General features: G+C 39.6%; 1 protein-coding gene and 1 long non-coding RNA gene across 4 annotated transcripts in view; both read right to left on the bottom strand.

The window, feature by feature from the left end:
- Positions 1-3,761: 3,761 nt before the first annotated feature.
- On the bottom strand, positions 3,762-11,454 carry LOC135709897 (uncharacterized). Its single transcript, XR_010518379.1, has 2 exons — positions 7,896-11,454; positions 3,762-7,865 (listed from the first exon to the last, which is right to left on the bottom strand). It is a non-coding gene; the product is annotated as an uncharacterized LOC135709897 (long non-coding RNA).
- Positions 11,455-12,838: 1,384 nt separating this feature from the next.
- atos (atossa) overlaps positions 12,839-16,942 on the bottom strand; it is a 109,113-nt gene continuing 105,009 nt past the window's right edge. For all 3 annotated transcript variants that reach the window (XM_065232290.1, XM_065232289.1, XM_065232288.1), the window contains exons 5-7: positions 15,788-16,693; positions 15,445-15,719; positions 12,839-15,157 (exon numbers count right to left, since the gene is read on the bottom strand). In XM_065232290.1, coding sequence (XP_065088362.1) covers positions 14,971-15,157; positions 15,445-15,719; positions 15,788-16,693 — 1,368 coding nt within the window. In that variant the 3' untranslated portion in view covers positions 12,839-14,970. The remainder of the gene's footprint in view (positions 15,158-15,444; positions 15,720-15,787; positions 16,694-16,942) is intronic.

Here is a 16,942-nt window from a genome sequence, read left to right on the forward strand (position 1 = left end):
ACAGCTTTCGTATCATAGTGCCTGCTTTGTTTGTAACTCACACATTCACACCTGCAGAGACGAACTTGGAATGCGTAAGCATTGTTTTCATTTTCTTCTGTCGTTTCGCTTTTCCTCATGATCGTACTGCAGAAGTCTTCACAGTTTTCGTTGTGCTTTTCATCATCAGCAGCGAGTGTAACGTTTTGCTTGTGAGCAGCGACCATTTCTGGTGATTGTTATTTGCCATGGCTCTAACTCTCACTGCGTGACAAAACGATCTGTCAGCGATAGTCGGTTGATGCGAAGACGAGTGTCCCGTGAGTGTCATGAAATTTTGCATCACTGGCACAGAATAATAGTTTTATTGCTAGGGAACTTTCTTTTGGGATCGTCTTTTCTTCATACGATTCTAATTATTCATACTATATTAATCATGTTCAGTCTTAGAAAATGTTATATGTTTAAGCCCCGTTCTAGATTTGTTTGTTATTCATATCTTATGCATTGCAGCTCGTGAGAGGTTACCAAATATGGGTTCTTTTTCTCATCCGCAATAGTTTGGGGGGAGGGGGCGATCTGAGAGCTGAATAGAGGCAAATAAAATAGGGAACACAACACCATGACCCAAACGACTAACCAACGCATGCAACTCACACTTAACTTGTTCTATTTCTTTCTTCCCCTCATGTACCAATATAACCTACCTGAGAACAAATGGGAACACGGCCAGATTTTCAATAGGAAGAAGGAAAAAAGCGAGAAAACGTAAGAGAGTAAGCAGTCAGAAAGGATTAGGCCATTTGGAAACAGCCAATTTATACTGGATGGAACTGGTAAGTAGGATAAGAATTGTAAACGGTGTGTGCTTGCATGATTTACCTATTTTAGAATTACCTATAAGCCACATGAGAACCTCATTTTCTTCAATTATTACTCCATTGCAGCACACACCTAATAATGATCACTAACATTCATATAGTTTCAGCATTATCGACATTTATAATCAAAAGGTGAGTTGCAAAGTATAATTACTATGCATAGATATAAGTAAATGTACCAGAACCTGGACGGACACGAGCCTACCCAGGGGAGGACCCGGATACGACCACCCATGTGTGTCTGACCCAGGCTTCCAGTGCGCGCGCTACCGTATGCGAGACGCATTACGAATAGTCGCATAGTCATAGTCCCAGGTCATAGCAGTCTCATGCGCAAGAGATTTGTAGCAATCTGTTTCTCTCTCTTCAGTTTTGTCGCATCTCACATTCTCATAATGTCTGTGTGTCGCACTGTTTTGTAAGCACAGCACATTTCCGGATGTATGCGTTTCATGAGAACGAGTATCATGCGACGTCGCGTGAGGCGAAGCTCATGCGCTTTTCTCAATGAGACGTCGCTAAGCGACGTCTCAATGCGAACATCGAAATAACAAACTCAACTGGAAGACCAACTCGTGTTCTTGATGTGGGAAAAGTGTTGTTTTGTTTTGAAAACGATGGAAAGCGACCTAGCTACTACACTCTTATCGAACATGGAGAAGAGGTGTCAGATGGCTATGACCAACAAAGTTTTTCTAGCGGAAATTTTCGTTGACTAAAGGATTAACTTGAAAAACAGCCCATTCATAACGAACGAAGGAAGAGATGTGGCTATGGTAAGCGAAATGTAAAATCAAGTTGTGGTTTATTTGCTCGTTAATATGTTTTTTTTTTCAATTTAACCGAGGGTCCACGGTACTAACACTAGGACTTTTTGGAAATCTGTTGTCGCAAATTGATTGTTTCAATTCAGCATCATGGTGGCTGGTATGAACTATCCTGTGAGCACTAACACATCTGAAGAATTCAGATGCTGCCGTAGTAAGTTTTGTTGATTGGCAGGTATTCAATACAATTCCTGAAGCAAGAAGCTTAGCAACAATCCGTAATACAGATATGACACAACTTTTTCCTAAATTTATTACATTAACCTTAATCCAGCATTTCGTACCTACGTACACTGTGGTGCAAAGTTGATCGGACAAAGGTCGTTTTCATACAAACTAGCCAAGTTTAACATGTTGTAAATGTATTCTGTTATGATCAATTGAGCTGAAATGTTGACGCAAAACTACAAATATGTTGAATTTCACGTGTAAGAAATACCAAATTTTTTGAAGCACCTGCTGGAAGGTGACAATAAAATTAAAATTTGTGCATAGCTGATCGGACAAAGGTCAATGGAAAAGCAAGGGTTTAGTCAAAATTTCAGCTCTATTGATCATAACAGAACAAATTTACAACATGTTAAACTTGGTTAATTTTTAAGTGCAGAGTTGTGTGCATGTAATCAGAAGTCACCACCAACGTTTTTGCAGCAAAGTACACTTCTGCGTTGAAAATAATCCCTTAATATAGTGTTCACTCAAGCCAGACAAAATACAAATACATATTAATCTTTAGAGTTCTATCATTACAAGCGTGTTGATATGATCGGTCAAGTCAGACCGAACTGTGAGATTTTTTTTGATTTCGTGAAAAACAAATTTAAAGTTGGCTGTTCAATATTGTGTCTTATGTAATGGGACAAATAATTTGACCGTTTTCTCTCACTACTCTAATTTTTCAAATCTGGCTGAAAAAGTGAAATGTAGCTAAGGGAATTCTTGATCTTATTTGTAAAGATGATTTTTTTGTTTTTATTTAGCTACTTAGTCCCTTCTGACTTAACGCTGATATGATCTTGTATAGTATAATATAGTGCTATTTTACATTCAAAATCGTCCATTTATTTTTTTTACTGGTCTGAGTAAAAGTATTCTGAGGGATTTTTTTAGCGCGGCAGTCTAATTTGGTGGAAATGCGCAATAACTTGTTTATTTTTCCAACAAATGGGCTGAAAGCTTCAGAGGCTTCAAAAAATGTATTTTAGAAGATTTCCGCATAAGGACTTGTTGAAGGACACATGGTTCCAGAGATACTCCGGGGTTTTTTTTTTATTATGGTCACTGAGATACTCCGGTATTATTTGGGGTGCTAACATGCTAACGGTATCCCAACTACCGTAAGGTTGCCATCCACCGCTCACGTAGTCTTCCTTTACTTTCCTTTAGCATCCTTTCGACAAGCAATTGCGGCTTCCTAGGTGATCTTACGGTGATTCCAGTATATCTCTGGAACCATGTGTTGAGCCTGCTTGAATCTATATTAGAAGATATTTCTGGAACCATCTAAAAACTTCACCCCATTTCAAAAGCCACATGTGAAAAGGGCACACAAGTCTTCTGTGAACAAACCCTTGCAGTCCCTTCTCTCGTCACCCGACAACATCACATATGATGGGACCGCGAGAGTCAAGGCATGCGAAACAGCGCACGGCGATGACGCCCTGAGAGAGCGCATTGAGATGTTTCAATGAAACAGTCCCATGTGATTGAATACATGCGTCGCATTGAGAGAGCAATGCGATGAGACAAAAAAAAAATTGAAACGCTCGAATTTGTTGAGAGCGTGTAGCTTGTCGCGCGCATCGTTCTAGTCTCTCTTTTGTACAATTAATGTAGCACACCATGGATTTGAGTCATGCGACGCTCCGTCTCACAGCTCGCTGTCGCATTTGTGTACACGTGAGATTTCCGGAAGCCTGGTATAGACTAGGGGGTTAGTCCCTAGATAAGCCAACTTAGCGGTTGGCACAGCCTATACACTGAATAATTACAATTACAATTGTCTGGGGGTGCTTGTACGGTAGTAACTACCTTAGTCAGGAGTTTCTTTCGATGTCCACCATTCAAAAATGCATTATTTTTATTATTTTTCATCATTAACTGAACATCTAAGAGGGAACGTTCGGTTCCCCGTGTTGTTTATTCGTTAAATATTTTTCATTATGCTGAAAAAAGGTTGTATAAATATATAGCATGTGTATATGTTTTTAGTATTTTTCATTTTTTTTTTTCATGTAGTTCAACGTTCATTGTTTCTTGCTACTACTAATTATGTTTTTCCTTTTTTTGTAAATCTTCGGTACAATCGTTATGCTTTCCGTTGTTATTCTGACTGATCAGTAAAATAATGAAAAGAAACAGTAATGATTAACGCTACCTTGATCTTTTTTTTTCGTATTTATGTTACGATTTCACAGTGTTAGTGTATGTGGGTGTGTTGTGTGTATGCTCAATTCTATACCATCTATTCTACATCTTGCTCTTACAACTTGCCATTTCGGAAGTATGTTGTGTAGGTGTATGTGTTTTTGTGTTTGTGTTGCATATCACCGCCTAAAAAATGATTGATATACATTTTGTATTCTTCAATCAGTACACCAGAGATCGGACGTCTTAGTGCTTCTTTTCAATGTTTTCTACACTGTTACATTAGTTTAATGTTGTGGTGACAATTGTTATTGGAGTTTTTGTTATTGCATTTTTTTTTCTTCTTTAATTCTCTTTCATTACTCAAACTCTTTAAATCTTTTTATGTACACGTTTTTTTTTTTTTTGAGAAATCCTGTTTTTGCTTTTTTTTCTGTCTACAATCGGCACATATCTGAATCAATCATCGTCCGATCATTTCAATCGCTATTTTTGCTATTTATTTTAGCTGACTAGTATGCACGTAAGGGTTTTGTGGGTTGGGATTTGTGAATCGTGATCTTTATTATTGGTTTGTATTATGTTGAAAACGACATATGATGCAACTTGTGGAAACACGTTAAGAGATGTTTTATTTTGAAATATTGGAAATATGTGGAGAAGTAGCTGGAGAATAGATTGCTTAAATTTTAATGAGGTGCTGCCACATATGTCGTTTCCAACGAAGTTGCTTTTAGGCGTGTTGAAAATCAGGGTTTAGCTGTCTGTAGTGTGGTTTTGTTGGTAATCAAGGCAAAATCCTACTGCAAGGACATTTTTCCCGCTGCACCCGAACACAACTGGGATGAAATTTCGCTAGAGATTGGCACACGGGAAAACACATTCATTGCTGCGCTGGTCGTCTATTAATCATTCTTTAACTATTATAAAAGTAGTTATATTCTCTCGGTTAGTAGAAGATTGGAAAACAATTATAAAGGTTATACACTTCGATTTATCTATGGATGAAAAAGTGTGTTAAACATTTCCGGAAAATTGGCTATCGATCGGTTTTGTCTATTTAGTTTGGTATGTCACACGGGAAAACTAAATTCATTGTTATGGCAGTGTGTATCTTCTTCCATTTCACTACATCTTACTGGGGTGTTGAGACGACATAAAGATACCTAGTAGTACGTTTCCTCGAAGTATTGCCTAGCATTGGTTTTAGTCGTAGTCTCGTGGTTCAAATATGCTATGCTGGTTAAAAACACCTATCCAATACGTGTAGGAGAGATTATCAATTCGCTACAACAACTTGATATAATTTTCATCGAAAGTGAATTGTCACATTGTTTCTACTACATTGAAAGCATTTTAGTTGGTTTTCTATACAAATTGGTGCAGCATTTTCTGGCTACTGTCTGTTCACGTTTTCTATCAGCACCGGAGTGCTGCTGACGCAGCTGTTGTACGGCAGTGCGGCTCTCGAGAGTACTGTGGAGATAGTTTCGAGAAAGTAATTAGGTAGTGATATTTCAAAATATCTGGTCAGTCCACAATGCATTCGGTATTCGAATTGCCGTACAATTGGCGACTGAAAATATTTTATTCTTGGCGATACAAGTAGGACTCGATTATCCGGAGTTGATCTCGATTATCGCAAACACAAACTCAATCATTTAAATCAACATTACCAATAGAATAGGCATTGTCTTCTCTGTCCGATGGTGGTACTACTTTGTGTGCGAGAAATCGATGATGAAGTGAAAAAAAAATCCACCGCGGATAATCGAGACCGACCTGAATACCTCTTTTGATCTGGAACACCCTTACATTTTGTTTTGTTAATTTGTTTTTTAGAAGATTTTTAAATAAAAGTAAAAGTTAAAAGTGATTTTTGCATCAAAACAAAGACCTTTTCAGTGCAACACAAAAGTTGCACAATTTTTCAATATGTGGAGTTATTTTCAGCATTTGATGCACACAATTATTTATCAACTAATCATGATCCAGAAACGGTTCGGTGAATTATGTGCATTAGTTGTAGATTTAAACTTTAAAACCCCACAAAATGGTTTATTCTAAAACTCCGTTTCACTCGAAGATCCAAAATCCGCTTGGAAAAAATATCAAATTTTGAGGTGTATCAAAACGAGAAAGGTCTATTGAAAATAATAACAACATTGTTTATTCAAACAGGCATTCAGTAATTATAACTGCTAATCAGCACAATATTAGCTTTATGTCAACCTTATAGTGTTGATGTACGGTACTACAATGTCGTTGGTTGTTGGAAAGTAAGCTTGTAGTTTTCATATAAAACGAAATGGGCTGATGGATCACCGATTTTGATGAATTACAGTCAGCAACTGTTCATATTTTGGTTGATCGAATTTCAAAAATGTTCTTTAATCCTACCTAAAGCTTCTGCTTCTATTCCTTCACCCTGTCGTATTCGGAATGAAAACCTACCTAAGACACTTAGTGCTGTATACAAAAATAATCCGAATCTTCAGTTCGTATACAGATTCTAAACAAATTCATAAACATCTTTGTCGAAGAAAGCAAACTGATTAAATTTAAGGTGTATACAATAAGCAACACTTTACTTGCGATTCCGCAGAGTTCCGGATGTTGGGTTGACATAGAATCGATGGTATTTCAGAACAGATCTGTAAATCAGCAGAAAAAAACGCCACGTGGGTCGTCAGATAGGTGCGCTTTCGAGGCGTTTATCGCTGTTCGATGGCAATCAAATTATTCCTAAGCTGCTACGCGTACCTGCGTGTATAAAATTGGCTGGTCCTATCTCTTGCCCACTAAGTCCTATCCCTACCACGCCGCGGTGCCCGTTGCGGTACGGATAGTCATAGGAAAGATTAGCTAATCAAGACCGGTGGGAGTTTGGTCGTATGCTGATAGGGAACGGTGAAGGTCTTCTAAGGGTGCGGCTTCTGTTCTCCATATTAGAAACTACTTAACATAGCGTCTATTCTTCATGTTTAAGGCGTCTGATCATCGTCATCGACAGGAGGATGCGGTAGGCCCAACATGCCAAGAACAAAGATACGTTATATTATACGAGCCGCATTGAGGAAATTCATCAATTATCAGACGCTTTCGCTGAAGCACCACTGCGTTAGGATCAATTATGAGTTGAAGCTAGTTACCCGAGCAAAGCAGAAGATCAAATTGAAATCATAATTTGCTGTTATTATGTAACTTATATTGAATACTCCAGTTAACACAGCTAAAATGAGAGCACAATGTTACACTGTTGAATCAAACGGAAAACTAATCCTGCTATCAATTAAATCAATTTGATTACTGATTTTGCATTCATGTTGTTTAACTGAATACGGACCTGGTGTAAATGGTTAATGGATCAAATCTCATCCCGAGCAAAACACTAACGTCCTAAAATGTGTTATACAAAACAAATAAACAATAATCGTTAGTTCAACAACAGATGAACTTAAATTAAATTTTAAACAAGACGTTAACAGCAGTACTTCAAGTTAAGTTGTTTGAGTTGCAAACTTTAATATCGATTTGCTTTCATTTTGTTAACCGACTTTGCTCGGGTAGCCGTCGATGCTACTTGCAATATCAACTAGGTATTCAGAGTAAACTCAAGTCACACCCAAAGTGCTTTTGCAAGTACTTAAATAAGCAGCGCATAGAGTCCAGCCTACCATCGTAAATGCGATTGAACGGTAAGTCGTTTCCACCTCTCAGGAGGTCTACCGCTTGTTCTCTTACATGTTTGCCAGCGTGTTTTCTGATGAGAGATTAATCGACGAACACGTTACCCTAGCAGCAGGTCAAGCTCTGGGTGCAACGTCGAGACGACTGCAACCTTCAACGAACTCAACTCGTCCTTCAACCCAGGATCCGAAGGTGATATATGGAGATCAAACCAGATTAGTCAACGAACTAACGTGTAATCTGTGCTGTGCTAGCGAGTATAACATTCGTACCTGCCGGACCCACAACTGGATTTCGAATACTAATCTCCATCGTCGATGTCATCAGAAGCCGATATCAACAGAAATCCGAGCACGGAAGTCAAGGTGGATCAGCCACACACTACGGAAACTAGGACATCGCAGCAGAGGCTTAGCCAAGGGCTCACGACGGCGGAGCCTCAATAAGGAAATCCAACAATTAGACCAGGTAGATCAAGCCGCTAGCAAACAGTCGCCCAGGATGTAAATCTTTCACGTTGACCCAATGGAGCTGCTTAGGATACTTGAGTGAGTGAGAGCGAGTGAAAGTACCATAGAATGGACCTCCCCTATTCTGCGAGTAGTGTGACTCAATGTAACTGGTGAGGTGACAAAAGTCACGTCGTGTGACGTGGCAAAAAAAAAGTCACGTCGTGTGAGGTGACTCTTTATTTGATTTTCACGGCGAGTCACCTAACATGACGTGAATTTTGTCGTCACACTAGTGACAGTACACGAATTGCAGAATAGTAGGACACGTCTTCAATGCATGACGTGAAAATATTTACATTCCATCGGTCAAATTTTACCCAAAAGTTAAAATAATCCACCAAATGGTTCAGAGCCTAAAGAGGTACTAGAATGGTATGCTGCAAACAATGTTAATTTCATCGCCAAAGAGATTAATCCACCGAATTGCCCTGAGTCCAGACCGATCGAAAAATATTGGGCAATTGTCAAGCGAAAACTTCGAGGATGCGGTAAAGAAGTGACAAATGCACAACAAATGCGTTTAAAGTATGTACAGTGTCACCAGCACCTGTGCAGATCATGATGGCATCGATCACACATCGATAAAGTGCGACAGTTCGTTCGAAACGGTGAAATGTAATAACTTGTTATGTATCATTTGAAAGCTGAATAAATACCCTTTTGTTTGACGTTTTGATCAACCGTGTATGTTGTTTAATTCTTGAGTTATGATCACTTGAATGCGTCCAACTTTACTTTGAATCGGGCTTTAGATCTTCACAACTGCTCTAAGTATGTAACGCTCAACGTCTATGATCTCTTGAATCGTGCAAGTAAGCTAATTCAGGTTCCCGATGAGCCAGTTCCTGAACCGATCTCGGATAGTTACATTGCAGTCGAGAAGGTTCCGATTTATTCTGTCTTCGTTATACTAAATTTGCATGTTCAATGGGCTCCAACTCAACTCGAAGCTAAGTATAAATACAGTGTATCCGCCGTGAACATGCTTGCTCTATTGACACCACTGTATCATCTTCCAAATTTTCTCGGATTTTACAGGGATTACGAAAATCATTCTGACGAACATGTAGACATAGTCTCTCCTCACAAAATGCTTCAGCCAGGATACAATTTTGGAGGGTTCTTTGCTCATGCAGGTTTGATCACAGGGTGGGAACACCCTCACATTCTCGTTAACTAGAGATGAATGGCTATGCATCGGATTTCTAGTTTTGTTCTACTTAACAAAGACAGGTTAAGTGGCTCATCTAGAGACGGCTTTTCGTAAGAGGCTTCTTACATTGAAAGCTACTGCCAAGTTAAGAGCAAACTGTAATACGGACTGAATTAGCTAAGCTGAGGCTGAAAGAAATGAATGAACAAGGAGAAAATTTTAGATGTGTGAATTAGGTTAAATATCGCTTGGAAAATGGATACCAGAGAATAAATCATGATAGGGAAGACAGATTTTCAATACGTGTAAGTGGTGGTAGTTATAGAAACAGCAGTGGAAGTATGGATCGAGAGAAAGGGCGCTGGAATGATAGCAGATATGGTTACCGTAATAATTATGGAAATAGGCAGAGAAATACCTAACGTGATCAGCGAGGAGATACGTCACGCCACGTCAATGTTATATGCAATTTTCGCAGAAAAATAGGCCATATTAAACGAAATTGTTATCAGCTTAAAAAACAGAACAGTTAATTTTGTGGAAATGAGGCAGAGGAAGTAGTTGAAAACTATGATTTTAAGCATTCGATCAGAGCATTGTAAATTGGATCAATGAAATGTTATCAAAAAGAGAAACATCAGCAAACCTTGGAAGCTCACTCATCAGTGTAAGAGCAACCAAAGGATGCCCGCAAGGAGGCGTGTTATCACCTCTATTGTGGTCTTTAATAGTTGATGATCTTCTCAAAAATTTAATAGCCCAAGGCTTCGAAATAATTGGCTTCGCAGATGATATAGCCATAGTTGTACGTGGCAAATATGATTGTATTATCGCTAACAGAATGCAAATTGCTTTAAATTTTGTCTCATCGTGGTGTGATAGGGAAGGATTAAACATAAATCCTTCTAAAACTACTATCGTGCCATTTATCCGAAGGAAGAAATTTTCATTAGACAACATAAGATTGAAAGGCACACTTTTGGAACTTCCTATTGCTGTCAAATATCTTGGAGTAATCCTCGATAGTAAACTTAATTGGAATATGCACCTAGAGCAGGCAATAAACAAAGCTACTAATGCTCTATGGATATGCAAAAGAACATTCGGTAGACAGTGGGGACTGAAACCGAAAATGATCCATTGGATTTACTCGACAATTGTGAAACCCAGGATTACTTGTGGTGCATTGGTCTGGTGGCCAAAAACAAAAGAGAGTGTTGCTCAGAGGAAGTTAGAAAAACTCCAAAGGTTAGCAACTTTCTCAATAACAGGTGCAATGAGAAGTACAGATGGTTCAAGATTGAACAATCAAGTGGGAGCAGGAGTAAGTGGCCCAGGGATAGAAATATCGGTTCCTATGGGCAGATGGCCAACTGTGTTCCAAGCTGAAATCCAAGCAATTTTAGAGTGTTCCATTATATGTTTGCGTAGAAGCTATAAGAGTTCAAATATATGCGTCATGTCCGACAGTCAAGCTGCTCTAAATGCTTTAAAGTCGGCGAAATGTACATCAAAACTTGTCTGGGAGTGTGTTCAATCACTTCAAAAATTGTCTTGTCATAATCAAGTCAACTTATATTGGGTTCCTGGTCATTGCGGGATTGAGGGAAATGAAAGAGCTGATGCACTAGCAAGACTCGGATCTTCTCATAAGTTCATCGGGCCAGAGCCCTTTTGTGGCTTATCGGCTGCATTTCTTAGAATGGAGCTAAAAGCGTGGGAATCTTCAAAAGTGGAGGAAAACTGGAAGAACACTTCTATTGCTAGGCAGTCGAAGCGATTTATTAATCCAAACATTTCTAAGAAAGATCTTAGTATTTATATATGCAGGTCTTATAACAGGTCATTGTCCGAGCCGTTATCACTTGAAGCTGATTGGAAAACTTTAAGATGATGTATGTCGCTTCTGTGGCATAGAAAAGGAAGACTCGGAACATTTGCTATGCCACTGTCCGGCAATTTTCAATAAAAGGCGTAAGTTCTTCGACAAGGGGCTGATAGAACCCTTTGACATTTGGAGAACAACTCCCAGTACGGCAGTGCACTTTATTTATTTTGCTATTAGTCAAACGATGGCGATCACTCCTAATAATAGTGATACGGCATTTTGATATAGCTAAAGAAAAAAAAATGGGGAATATATCACAATAGATCAGAAAAATGGTCGCAGTGATGAAAATACCCGACAAGGAAAAAAAAATGATTTTAAGAGGCTGAGAATTTGCGATTCTAATGCCGAAGACGTATCTTTGACTAGACATATCAGTGAACCTTGTATTGTCAATGTACTAGTTGAAGGGGTAAAATTGAAAATGGAAATAGATTACGGTGCGGCAGTCTCGGTGATTAGCCTGGGGGGGACATATAATCAATATTATGGACATGCTAGGGTTAATGATTGTAGCAGCCGTCTGGTAGTGGTCAACGGTAAAAAATTAAACATTTTTGGAAAAATACAGGTAGAAGCGAGGTTCAACAACATGTGCCACAAAGTGAACTTGATTATACTCGATGGACAAAGTCTTTTTGCTCCGTTATTCGGAATAGATTGGTTGGACGCATTTCATCCTAACTGGAGGGAAACATTTATGAATCCTGCCATGGTCAATTCGATAAATAGAGAGGTGGAGTTAGGCGGATCACAGGGTTATGAGGCGGAATTACTACTCAAAGTACTTAGTATGACGTCCCATTTAAAATTCGGGAAAAGGTAATAGAACACTTGGACGCTTTAGAAAAACAGAACGTGATCTCTCCAATGCAGACATACGGCCAATGCACACCGGAACCAGCTCTAAGTGGGGAGCCCGAAGATGACGTATACAAGAATACAAGTACCGATACAACTAAGAAAGAGGACAAGGGAAAGAAGTGATTCGGAGGAGGATTTCCTTGGATTTCCGGATATCGCGGAAAAGCCCAATAAAACCGAAGACGATAGTAGACATCTCAAGGTAATGAGACGTAGTCCTATTGTTTTTTGGGTTCGATAAACAAATGCGGAATCGATCCGCATTTGCGTCCAGGTCCAAGTACAAGTGCAAGTAATGTTCAGAAGAAAGGTGTGAAAGGCAATGTCGGAAAGAGTATCATATAGAATGAACTCGAAATGAAGATGAAGTGAATCATGAATTAGTATAGGTTAAGATAACTAATCAATAGATAAAGCAAGGATGATGTACATTTTTGACAATCGAAAATATATTTTGTGAATTATTGCCTTGATTTCGGAAAAGTTATATTTGATCAGAAGAATTTATCTATGTAGAATTGTATTTCTTAACTGAAGATGTGTACGGTGTAAAAGGATTTTTTTCCTCTGTTCGGGACCTAACACCACTGCGACCAGTAATTTGATCTATTGTAATATATCCCATGTCCTTAGTTAAGTGCATGTGGTAGTACTTCATCACTATTGAGAAATGATGAAGTATTCGATTTTTTTACAGTTGTCATTCTTGCATTTATCGCAAGGATCCGACTCTAATTAAAAGGTCCCGCTATTTATACCATTCGGAGTGTTGAAACACCCTACAAAGTCGCGCCCCTTTGTCAGTCACAATTGGATTCCTTAGCAACAAAATTAAGGTATGACACCGATAATGACCATTCATCAGAACCCTAGTCTAAACCACTTCAAACTAGAGAACAACGAATAGAAGATTAGGAATCACATAGATGAAGACTAACTAACTCATTTTTTCCTTGTTTCAAGATCATCCTCGGTTGATAAAGCCGAGTCTTGTCACTATCGACAAGGCATAACAAGTAACAAGGACTAAGCTGTGTTCCTTGGATTACTGAAAAATCCTGTTCCCCTATTTTGAAGTAGTCAGGACTAGGAATCGGTGGTAGATTTTACATCCCGTAACGTACCACGAAAAGGTGATCTACCCACGTTACGGGGCTGTGTAAAAGGATAATCGAACTATGATCGGAATCCCTTAGGTCGAAATGTATATAAGAGGTACATTTGTATGGGTTGACGAGTGATAGCAGAACAGTATAAATATGCAATAAAGCAAACGATCGCTCTCTTGTAGTTTGTGAACTGAAGCTATACTGACTGGTTTTCTATTTCATCTGGTGACTGACTAAAATAGTGTTAAGTGTAATTTACAGGATTTAATAGAGGCTACGATTTAAGAACATTTTTGAAATTTGAACTATCCTAATGATCAACATCTGCATGTGTGACAGATTTTCTCTCTATCTCTATCTCCCTAAGCGGTCTACTAGTGATCTAATAAACTTCTACTTTTCGATTTTTCTCTATTACGATGGTCCCTTCAAAATCTCCATTTGGAAAGTTGACTGCATTGTGCAAATTTTCTGGATTTATAACCAAGGTCGATACCACAATAAAAATGGAGAGTTTTTCCAGTAAATTCAAGGAGAACAATACACTTTTATCCGTATCTAAGATTGTTCTGAAAACTCAGGATTTTATTTTTCCTATCTTAAACATTCTGACTACTGTCATGTTGTTTTTCCAGGCGATCCGCATAATCAAATGTTATTTTTCTAAAATGCTCAATGGTCCACACTTTTAATTTTTTTCAAAACCGGCATCTTGTTGAGACTAAAATAACGATTTCCTATAAAAGCTTTTACACCGTCATGCACAAATTTCAAATTTCTTAACATTGTATCCCATCGACTGTGTTGCAGCGAAATCTGGCAGACCTTTTCGTTTTTGCCCCCTGCACCGAAACGTATAGCATTTTTATGGTAATTAAAATACAGAATACAGCACACATCGGTAGAGTGGGTTTTGTGGACCTAAACCTAGGCGGATTAATTTGAACAAACAGAAAAAAATGTTATCACTAAAACGAGAATATTAATAACAATATACACAATTCGCTTTTTGTTTATCATTTAGAGATGGCGACAATCCGAGGCCGAAGCCACCAAAAGCGACCATCTTTGCAAATCACAGCTTGCGCAACCAATTTGACCGTATCGTTCGCGATTTTAAATCCTAGACAAAATAATAGCAGACGAAAATATAACCTACTTGGCTCTCGTTTGTTCGCATCACAACTAGTGATATCGATTATTTGTTTTCCTCTACAGACGAAGCACATCACTCTTTACCAATATTTTTTCTTCTCCATCTAGAATACATCTAAAAACGTGACATGAAATCGAATCCGACAACTTTCATGAATAAGAAAAAATCTGATTTATATTCTACCAACAAAAGAATTCACAACAAATGATATTTAAATATAGATCAGCTCGTTAAAATCGATTTACACTCGGGTACCTTTTCCCTGCTCTACTTTAAGTTCTTCGGTTGTGGTCCTTATTTCACATTCCGCCACAACCATCACGCTGCGTAGAGCATACCGAGAAGGTCCCTCTCCGGGAATAAAACAGAAATCACAATGCCATCGCGAGAACAGATTAAAAATTTTGAAAACATGATAATTTTCATGGAAATAAAACGGATCGGTTAGAATCTAAAAAAGAAACATAGGAGAACACGGACGCAAATGGAAACGAGTAACTTCTAACAGAACTAGTGTTGCAGTGACTGAGTGAGCGAGAAGATTCTACTGTTTGTCCACCCGCAGGCTGAACTTGGGATTCTCCGGTACGATGGTGACCACCTTGAGCTCGTTCGGTGCCTCCAGTAGGTTCTTAGCGTGGGCGGCGGCCGTATCACAGTCGGTGCGACGGGAGATCAACAGCCGGATGTCGGTGTGCAGCGAGAGCTTTCCGGAGCGAGACGTTTGAAATCTACGAACGATGGAGAAGAACGATTGTTTAGGAGTCGTGGCTTTGTTGGGATGACGAGACTTGAATGAACTATGAGGGTGGGTTTAGTAATTCATGTGGATTTTGAAGGGTAGAATATTTGTCATGCGTCTCCACGAGCAATTATTTTCCATTGAAAGAGACGTCGGTACAATTTTATCAGCCCAACAATATACAAGACTTAATCTACGAGGGTAGTTTACGAAATGAATACGGTTTCAGATATGTTATCATATAGATATGCCGACTTCAAACATGCCTCAACATACCTCAAATGGATGGCATATCGCAGTAGCTTCATCTGTTCGGCATTGCTGAGCTGTTCGACGCTCCTGTTGCCGGCTGTGGGTGACGCATCTTTGTTACTATCGTCGTATGCCAATATCCGCTGCCGGATGAACGTCGTGGACATCGCCGGCATATCCCGGAAATCATACGGCACCACAAACATCCGCACGACGGTGCCTAGTGGATTGAGCAACGTGACCTGTACCGTCCCTTGCCGTGGGATGGAGTAACCTTTCCTTGGAAGACGTAGTTCGCACTGTGTAAAAAGACAAACCAAATTGTATAATTGTGCCGTTCAGTTTTCTAAAAAATAAACGAACTTACCACATAAGGTGTGGTTAGGTGCTGCCCTGGTAGTTCATAAAAGTAGGAAGCTGCCGGGATGGTTAACTGAGTCGGACAGAAGCTCCCCGAGGCGCCGAGTAACACCTTGAAGTCGGCTACCTGAAACTTGGGGGCAATGCGGCGCTGTAGCAGCGATTCTTCTAGTGTGCCTAACAGCGGAAGGCGGCCAAATTTGAAAAGGTTTTTACTAAACGGTTTACTAAATGGTCGCTGAGCAATGCCAAGCTTCAACGGTGAACTCGGAAGTTTGCTGGGACTGAGATGTAAGTTGCTGCCGTTGCTAGCGTTGTTGGTAAAATCCAGCAAATAAGGATACTCTTCGTCGGAGAATTGTTCATCGGAACCGATGGATGAACGTTCCGAGAAGGAGCTGCGTTCCGATAGGTAGCGTGTACGTTGGCTCTTGTAAGCATGACGTAGAAACCTTGGCGATAGAGATCCTGGTGACAGTTGACAAGTCGGGGCAGAATTCGATTTTTGTACATTCAACCTACTGACGGAATCGGGAAAATTGAACACACTTCCATCGATTGGTATCGGACTGGAACTGCTGACAAAGCCGGAATCCTCCCGGGCGAGGGGCGATACGTTGAAAACATTGGTAAGGTTGATTTTGGGGATGGTGAAATTTAAGGAAGACGATGAAGGTTTCCCAGCGAGACGTGAATTTCCGGCGACAGCGGTACAGCTGAGTATCTGTTTCTTGTGGGGTGATATGCTGCTGGCCGTGCTGATAGAGCAGTCGCTTTCCGTGCAACTCACGTAGAGAGGAAGTTTGCTTGTACTGCTGGCCGGCGTGGATGTCTGCATTCTGTTGACGTTCGGTCTAGCGAACGCCGAACGACGTCCCAAAAGCTCGACCGGCGATGGCTGAGCGAACATGATCTGGAAAAATTTACTATCAGTAATCACGTATTTTTCGAAAATATGCTGAAAGCAGTCAGAATTGCACGTTCCTCGAACTGTAATAGAACACCAAGCATCTCCATGAAGTCGGCCAAAAAATATCGAGAAGCTGTATACTGGACATAAAAGCATAACAGTCACATGTTTGCTTGATTTCCTATTTAAATTGGACTGTTATACGTTTATGGGTAGTATACTTCGTTACAATTCATTAATGTGCAAGGCTGT

This window comes from Ochlerotatus camptorhynchus, unplaced genomic scaffold (assembly GCF_037179485.1).
Source record: "Ochlerotatus camptorhynchus isolate MF236.1 unplaced genomic scaffold, CSIRO-AGI_Acam_v1.1 ptg000367l, whole genome shotgun sequence".
Classification (NCBI taxonomy): Eukaryota; Metazoa; Arthropoda; class Insecta; order Diptera; family Culicidae; genus Ochlerotatus; species Ochlerotatus camptorhynchus.